We start from the raw sequence: 9340 nt of genomic DNA, 5'->3' as shown, positions 1-9340 counted from the left end.
CATCTAATTAGAATGCATGCATCTTACGTGTATGCTTATTTTATTTTTCATCTCCTCTTAAAAAAAGTTCCTAGATTCTCGTATTTTAAAAGCTCCGTCAAACGTCACTCAAACAAATACTCCAATCCATTACTGTCGGCCCAATCTAAATATAAATTCAATTGGCCCAAAACAAATCCTACTAAAAATGGTCCATAACTTATACTATGGTATTACTAAATATTAAACAAAAAAAAGGAACCACCCAACTAAATTAAAATACTCCCAATCACCCCATTACGTCTTCTTCATCATATTCTAGTTTCTATTCTTTCTCTCTCTTGCACCCCACAATTAAAAATCCCCAAGTCAGAAACTCCAATCTTCTTCCTCCCTCTTTCATGCACCGGCAATTCTCCATTTCGCCACCACTGTCGTTGCCGAGCTCCAGCCGCCTCAACCTGCTGTCGCCGTGGAAGCTCCAGGAGTCGCCGTCGTTGCCCGCTTCGCCAGATACACTGCAGTTTCGACGCCGATTTCGCCGGAGCTACCGTCGCCATCCCGGTCTACTTCCCAACTCAAAGGTGGGATCTTTAACCAAAGTTCCCTTCCCTATTTTCTTAATTACTATTGGGTTAAACGAAAGGGAGAGGACAGTTTTGATTACAAATTGACTATTGCTAATGAAAGTTATACTCCTATGAAAAACGTGTTGGATTTGTGTGTGTTCTAATGCATATGTTCGGCAGTATAGACGAATGTCTCAGCGGTGAAGGTTTTACCTGGAGATTTTCGAATTCGACAGAGCTTTGGAACCTCTAAATCCTCGGTTCGATTACTTCTCTGCCCCTTCTCGGTTTCTCTTTGGTAAAAAAAAAATAAAATAAAATGAAAGGGTCGGTGAATCGGGTGGAATTAAATTTACTAAGAAGATAGGGAGGAACGAAATTTACCTACTGATCTTGAAGAATTCAACTTTGGGTAACTCTAACTCTCTATTTTCTTTTCAGGATTTATGAAGGGTGGAAAACGTGTGATAGTGGTAGAAGGTGTATATATAATGGTTGAAAACTGTTCTGATTGTATCCTAATTCTCAGGGAAGGGATTTGACAAAAGATTTGAGCGGATTTGAGCTGGAGCCTATCGTGTATGGTCTCATGTTGGATGTTATGATTCTCCAAGAAATAAAATGGGCTCAGATGTATTAATAAAAACAAATATAGATAGGCCCTAAATTTTTTTGACATAATATTCTATTTCCTTAACTGTGATTTCCTATGCAATACGAATCCCCAATAATTATCGAGCATTCACAAAATTTCACTTCCAAAGCTATTTAAAATTCTCTATTCTCTAAAATTAAATAAGACATGAAGAAACACGAGCTCTAAAAGAAAATTTCATAATCTCTCAAAATAAAACAAAACGATTTTTGACTATTAGTTCGACGGTAAAAAAAAAAAACTTAAAGAAATAGAAAAAGTCGGGGCGTTACAGTCCTATTCTAATGCTTATAGCACCCTAATCCAAAATCAAGACTAAGTCTCCATCTTTGGATTTTAAAATGGGTGGATGAGATTAAAGCTCACAAATCTCAATAAATAGTAGACAAAATATCAACAAAAGGGTAATATCGTCATTATGTTATCATATGATAATTTTCGTGGGTGTTTTTTTATATCAACATTGTGTATTACAAATATCAACAATATGACATTAGAATATCAATACAAGGACAAGAAAATATCAACACATTTTTATTGAGATTGGACGTGCATAATATTGAGATTTTGCCTACAATATATTGAGATTTTTTGTTGCATTTGTTGATAAAAGCTGTTTATCAACATGTACGAAAATTGAAATATAATTTATCAAATTTCATCACCCGAACATCGTTGGAACATATGCAATTGGGATCTCGTTGGAATCCTTATTAAATTATCTTTAATTTGTTATATTTTTTGCGAAAAAATAATTTAAATTGAGAGAGTTACGTAAATTTAAAAATTTGGGATGATTTTGAGGAGAGAGAAAGTAGTTAGTTATAATTACTACATATAAGATTTGACATTAATACTCTTTTAATTTAATTAATAATTATTTAAATTTAAAATATATTACACATGACATTATATTAACCACAAGATCTTCTAATCTAATGGTTGAAAATTGGTCTCTGTTTGGGATTGGTAATTAGTTAGCAATTGATTACATCCCTGTAGTCCAAATCTGTATTTAAACTAATTTTATTATTTTTATTGGGCTTATTAGTGGGCCAATAATTTTATTAAATAAATGGACTATAGATTGCTGATGGTTTAATTTAGGTTTCATCCAATTTATTAATAAGTTATCACATATTTGGGATCATTTAAAATTTATTTCATGTATTATAGAATTATTTATTCATTTTACTTTAATTAAGTTGATAACATATTGAATATAGAAGTGAAAAAAAATTAAAACAAAATATTGATAATGCGAAAAACTGAAAATGAAATGGAAAGTGGGATATGCCCTGAGATAGACTCTTCAATTGCAAAGAGTAGACCCTTAAGAAAAAGTGGGATAAAATGCTTACATGGAAATAATAATAAAAGGGTCCTTCCATTGTTAATGTTCTTAGTACTTATGTGGGTGAACTGACCGAGATCCAATAAGGAATTCCTTTAATAATTGGTACTCCCTCCGTCCCTTAAATTTGTCACATTTTGATTAGACATCGGTTTTAAGAAATATAATGAAATGAGTTAAAAAAGTTAGTGAAGTGTAAATCATACTTTTAAATATTAGTTTTATAATACAATATGAATGAGAATGAATTAGTAGAATGTGTGATTTATAACTAAAAATGGTAAAAAGTGAATTATGAAAAATTTTGTAGAATGGTAGAAAGTGAAAGTATGTGACAAAGTTTCATGGAGGAAGTATTTTTAATTCTCTTGAGCAAGCTCCTATGATATCGATCCGCAAATTGATGTCAATCCACAAATTGCTGTCAAAATTAAAAAGATTAGGTTAGTTTATTATTTTCTGTTATTCTATTTTATCTTTTGTTATTTTAGACCTTGAGCTTGAATTAGACTTATCAACAATTAAGTATTATAGTAGAAACATGAGTCTTTTAGATAAATGCATTGGTCAAATTAGAGAGATGACGTCCAAGAGTTTAGATAGAATTAATGTTGTCATCAAATTTTAGCCGGCTTAATTGGTGGTTTGGAGTTAATAAACATATTTATTTATTTTACTGAAAATATTATGGATGTGTATCAACTTTTCGTCCATATTTGGACTAAGTATATATTTTGTGATCATCATAGATGATTACTGATTAGTTAAATAAGCTTTGTATATGCCATTTACCATAATATGAAATATTTTATATGCTAACAAACATAATTGGACTAAGTATACATTCGTGAATACCATAGTAGGTGATTACGGATTAGTTAAACAAGCTCTGTATTTGCCATTTACCTTATTCAAATAATTTATATGCTTTGATTGAGAATTACGACATGGACTTAAATGAAATCAGTTAGGTTTTATTGATGATAAAAATATGGCGTTAGTCGAAAATAGTGATTAGAATTAGTGAGCTATGATTTCTAATTTAGTTGGGTTGATTGTTATGCTTTAATCGAATTTATAATTTAAAATAAGCTTTAGTTGTTCTAAAATTTAGAATGATTTTAAGTTTCAAGCAAATGTTTGAAAGTCTATAAATTAAATTAAAATGCTTAAGTGCCAGGAGCAACATATTCAAGGCTCGAGGATGGACTATCCAACCAAGATTGAAAAGATTATTTAAATTGCATCATTCTAGGTAGAATTAACTTTGATTATCTATAAACTTTAGTGGTTACATAAATATAATTATTGTTGCGTTGTGTGTCATTCATATGAGTTTATGCGGCCCATGAGAAATTAGATCCACTACGGAATCATATGAGTTGATAACCTAAAAGGGGTGATCAGGTCCATGAGGATCAAGGCTAGTCTCACAAAGATGTTAGTACAGTTAACCGGGTTCATTATGTAGGGTCTTTTTCTATTCCTGCTATGTCGCAGGGTTAAAACACTTTTTTTTTTGTTTTTTTTCTCGATGTTTTCTGACGTTTTCGATAAAACCTTCTCAAAAAAGTATTTTAACAATATTTTTCGGTAATATTAGTAGATGCTATACGAACAACTCTTTTTCTATCCATATCAGCATTTCGTACCCTATACTTTTCATTACAAAACCAATAAACCGGAAAAAGATGGATTATTTTGTGAAAGAATTTTTGGGCCTATCAAAAGTGGAATTTGTGCTTGTGGAAATTATCGAGTAATCGAATATGAAAAAGAAAACCCTATTTTCTGTGAACAATGTGGGGTCGAGTTTGTTGATTCTCGGATACGAAGATATAAAATGGGCTACATCAAACTCGCATGTCCAGTAACCCATGTATGGTATTTAAAACGTCTTCCAGTTATATTGCTAACATTTAATATACAATTGATTATAACTAGTTGCAATGTAATACTTCTATGAGTACTGCTTACATACTCACACTCCATTATTTAACATTTTTCAGGTTTAGGAATCGATGACAACGCTACAGTCAACATGGTTCACGCACTACAAAAAAACGCAAAATACTGACGAAATTAGCGACGACATCCAATAGCTCACAACTAGTGACACAATTAGTGATTGAAAAGTGTCAGTCACTAATTAGAGACATCCGTCACTAATGCCAAGTAGTCGCCTGGAGTTTCCGTCATAGTAAATTTAGTGATGGAAAAACCGTCACTAAATCTTTTTACCGATAAGTTTATTAATGACGGATCTGCCCAACCTTGATCTGTCACTAATTTGTTTAGTGAAGAAATTTCATTGATTAGTTATGGATTTTTCCATCACTAATTGGCAACTTTTTTTAAGCGAAACTTGTAGCTCTTTTGCTAATTTTGGAGTAAATGATTTACTTATGAACAATTCAACTTGTTTTAACCGTATTATAATACTATTGGATTAAATTGTTTATTATGATAATGATTTTGTGTGGGCTATAATCCTAAAGTATGCCTTTGGGCTTTGGATAATGATAGTTTTGGGCTCTAACCCGAAAAGACAGGGTATTTCATTTTTGGTCAACTTGCTAGATGAAATAAATAGTTAAGATTATTTTTCTATATAAATATATTGGAAAAATATTTTTGCTAGCATATTTGAAAGTGATTTATTTAAGATATTAAGTTAAAGAAAATACTATTCTGCATTCTATAATAATTTTATAAAAAAAATAATACTCCCTCCGTCCACAAACAATAGATCACTTTTGCCATTTTGGGACGTCCACAAAAATAGATCACTTTCTTAAAATGAAAAGTTTATCTCTCATACTTTTCCCTCTTTTTCTTCCTTTTCTCATACTTTACTCACTTTTTCTTCCCATCTCTCTTACTTTATCAACTTTTTCTCCCCCCTCTCTTACTTTACCAATTCTATATTAAAACCCGTGCCATACACAAAGTGATCTATTTTTTTTGGACGGAAAGAGTATATAGTTACAATATTTTCGTAGCATCCCTGGTTAGTTATAGACGGGTCGTTACAGCTAGTACTGATTTTTTAAAATTCATTATAAGTGAATGGAATCTTCTTAGGCATCTTATTTATGAGCAAATATGTCATATGTGAATAAACAATTTGAGACATGTGCATATTAATTAATATAATTGTAGGCTGTCTCGGACGTACCTATTATAATTATACTAAATAATGATTGATTTAAGTTCATTCAATTACTATTAAACTGCCACTAGTGTTAGCTTTTCATAATTGAGGCTGTGCTTATATAATCTTGTTTTGTTTTCTTTAGCCACTAGCCAGCCATCCACCTCAAGTCAATAATAATCTTGATTTCTAACAACTCTTACATCACCAATGTTTAGAAATAATTTATGATTTTTTGTAAATGATGACTACATAATTTGGAGTACTACTTGATGATTAATTAATGTTAATCATCCAGATTTATTTTAAGTTTACACAAGGAGAAATTAACTTTTTTCCATCCTCTGCCTATATATAATTGTGCAATGGCTTCATATTTAAGAACTACACGTTCCAAACAGTTGTCTTGTTATTTCGAATTTGCAGAGATACATAATTAAATGGAGTTTCCTCGTTCTGAATACAAGTTCCCCCCAAATTTGTGGGGTGATCAGTTCATCAATCACATTCCTGACCCCAAGGTACAACTTTTATTTTCACTTTACCTATATATATAGCAAGATTACTTGATAGAAAAATACTCAGTTAATAATTTGAAATTGTAGTATTTAGAAAAATACCTCGAACCAATTGAAGAAGTGATAAGTGAAGCGAGACGTCAGCTAACATCTCCGGAATCCATAATGGAAGTAACCATGTATTTGATCAACGACCTCGAGCGTCTTGGCATTTCGTATCGTTTTGAAAATGAAATCGAAGAAAAATTGCAAGAATTTTTCCTTCTCAATATTGATTATGATGATGATGATAAAGACTATGATTTGTACACAGTTGCTCTCCATTTTCGATTATTCAGGCAGCACGGCCACCGTATATCTACCGGTATATATACATATCTATGTACTAGTAGGGTCCTGTTAGGTTGATAACTTTCTTAAATTGATAACTAACAACTATGTCAGTAACCTATAGATGTCAACACGATGACATTTGTGTGTCAAACAGAAGACATACGTATGCCAAATACATTTAGTTGAAATACAAATGTTTTCTGTTGACATCTGTAATAGGTTGTTGACATAGTTGTCAGTTATCAATTTAAGAAAATTATCAACTGATCATATCCTTCTGTACCTGGTATTTATGTGTAAATGATAAAACTATGATTAACTTGCAACTTTTTTGAAGCAGACATATTTCTTAAATGGATGGATGAGAATGGGAAATTCCGAGAGAGCATTAAGAGCGACGTGGAGGGTATGCTGAGTTTGTACGAAGCTTCACACGTTGGAACGGATGGAGAAACCATACTAAACGAGGCGCTGGCTTTTACTGCGGACGCTCTAGAATCAATGGTGCGAAACCTCGAACCACCTCTCAAGAAGCAAGTCAAACGTGCCCTTGTCCAGCCCTTGCACTTGGGGATTCCGAGACTTGAAGCACGAAGTTACATTGACATGTACGAAGAAATAAAGGGCTCTGACAAAGGCGTAGCCAAGTTTGCCAAAATAGAATACAACCTATTGCAGATTCTACACAGAGAGGAGCTCCAACAAGTCTCAAGGTACATGATTTTCAACCAAAAATAGGCCATTTGATGTGTAGTGTTAATACTACTGATGCAGTTATAGAATATATGACTGATCTGGATTGGTAAAATAAAGAACTCAAACTTATTGAGCACTTCAGAGTATAAAAATTTAATGTAAAATTAATAATCAAAGTCTTATATTCTGCATCAATTACTAATTACAAATTATCTTGATTTATATATATAGGTGGTGGAAAGAATTAGGACTTATCTCAAAACTTCCTTATGCAAGAGATAGGATAGAGGAGTGTTTCGTTTGTGCTGTGGGAGTGTACCATGAGCCTCAATATTCTCGTGCCCGCATCATTCTGGCCAAGAGCGTTGCCATCGCATCTTTAATAGAAGACACATACAAAGCTTATGGTAAGGTTAAGGAGCTTGAGGTTTTCACCGAGGCAATACGGAGGTAAAATCTAGAACGCGCGTTATGATTTTCAGTATTCGTTCAATTTGCATTTTTGTTATGCCATTAATTTATGCTCATTTCACTTCATCATACACGGCATGTAGTACAACTTAACCGCGCAACTTACTATTTGCTTGATTATTAGATGGGACTCCGGAGAAATATGTGGACTCCCCGAGTACATGAGACCTCTCTATGAAGCTATCTTGGAATTCTACACTCAATTGGAAGAAGAATTAGCTAAGGAAGGACGATCCTACGCACCAAACTATGCCATAAAAGGAGTATGATTCGTGTTATAAGAAATTTGTATTACTATTACAAGAGTGTGTATACTTACCAAATTCAATTTAATTTGATATAGCTAAAGGAATTGGTGAAGTACTACTTAGAGGAGGCGAAGTATTACATAAGGGGTAAATTGCCACCATTTTTTGAACGCGTAAGGTTTGGTATGATTACCAGCAGCTTCGGTTATCTGGTCCCCTCTTCTTTTCTGGGAATAGAATCTGCTCGAAAGGAAGACTTCGAGTGGATAAGTGACAAGCCTAAAATACTTGATGCCACACTCATAAATGGTTGCTTACTTGGTGACATTGGTTCTTATGAGGTACGTATATACATATGTATACATAGATATTATGATTTCCAGTGACAACTTTGAAAACTGAAAAATTCTTGAGGACTAAAAATCATATCAGGCATCACGAAACATATCCCAATATTCAGTCAAGAACTGGTATTTATGAATCAACACAAACTGACATGTTTTGTGATGCCAATAGATATTAATTAATGTATTTGCAAACAAATAGTTTTGTAATCTGACTTTAAGAAAAGTTCCGAAAAGACAAAAGAGCCACCAAGTTTGGTCAATTTCGAGCCAATTCCGCAACTTCATTGTCCCATGATAAAAAAAATTTCGGCATGCTACATATCTGAATTTATTGATATGACATGTACATGTGTAAAAATTGTGTAAAAATTAAAGGCTAATTGGCTGTTGACTACGTGTATTAAACACTGTCGCTTAAGTAGCTGAATGTTTTGTCCACATAGTATTTTCTGACCAACCCATTATACATAATTTGCATGATTACGAGACAATTGAGAAAAATGATAAAGTTATGATACAATTGACCATTTTTTCATGAAGTTACTGGGTTGATCATAAAAGTGACTAAACTTTTTTTTTTTTTTCCAAGCAATTTGCCTCAGTATTAATTAACTTTTTCAATTAGAGTATAAGTAATTTGTAACACTGTTTGTGGTGTTTAGTTTGAGAAGGAGAGAGGTCACATTGCTATGGGGATTGAAAGCTACATGAACGATATGGATGTGACAAGAAATAAGGCGGTGCGCGAATTCATAAAATTATCTACTCGTGAATGGGAAAATTGCAACGAGGAGATGCTAAGGCCGTCTTTTTATAAATCTAAGGATCTTCTTATACGTATCTTCAATTTTAACCGCGTAGCATATGTTGCTTACAAAGACAAAGAAAATGGATACACTCAACCCATGAAGTGTCACATCCTTGCCATGTTGGTCGATGCGTTTGAGGTTTAATCGGTCATTTCCTATAAATTGAGTGATATTTCAAATACATGTGCCATTTTTTAGTTGTATGGG

General features: G+C 32.8%; 1 protein-coding gene and 1 long non-coding RNA gene across 2 annotated transcripts in view; both read left to right on the top strand.

Moving 5' to 3' along the window:
- The first annotated feature begins 327 nt into the window (after positions 1 to 327).
- LOC148931462 (uncharacterized) lies at positions 328 to 1417 on the top strand. Its single transcript, XR_016135052.1, has 3 exons — positions 328 to 563; positions 734 to 808; positions 990 to 1417. It is a non-coding gene; the product is annotated as an uncharacterized LOC148931462 (long non-coding RNA).
- Positions 1418 to 6116: 4699 nt separating this feature from the next.
- LOC125215580 (germacrene A synthase-like) overlaps positions 6117 to 9340 on the top strand; it is a 3270-nt gene continuing 46 nt past the window's right edge. Inside the window, exons 1-7 of the mRNA XM_048117038.2 lie at positions 6117 to 6232; positions 6317 to 6593; positions 6903 to 7275; positions 7490 to 7708; positions 7854 to 7992; positions 8073 to 8318; positions 8987 to 9340. The exon at positions 8987 to 9340 is cut by the window's right edge and continues 46 nt beyond it. Coding sequence (XP_047972995.2) covers positions 6152 to 6232; positions 6317 to 6593; positions 6903 to 7275; positions 7490 to 7708; positions 7854 to 7992; positions 8073 to 8318; positions 8987 to 9277 — 1626 coding nt within the window. The 5' untranslated portion in view covers positions 6117 to 6151 and the 3' untranslated portion in view covers positions 9278 to 9340. The remainder of the gene's footprint in view (positions 6233 to 6316; positions 6594 to 6902; positions 7276 to 7489; positions 7709 to 7853; positions 7993 to 8072; positions 8319 to 8986) is intronic.

Source organism: Salvia hispanica, chromosome 2 (assembly GCF_029641045.1).
Source record: "Salvia hispanica isolate PSC_SH4W2 chromosome 2, Shi_PSC_v1, whole genome shotgun sequence".
In the NCBI taxonomy this organism is placed as follows: domain Eukaryota; kingdom Viridiplantae; phylum Streptophyta; class Magnoliopsida; order Lamiales; family Lamiaceae; genus Salvia; species Salvia hispanica.
Note: the sequence above shows the minus strand (reverse complement) of the source record. Positions and strands in the feature narration are given on the sequence as shown.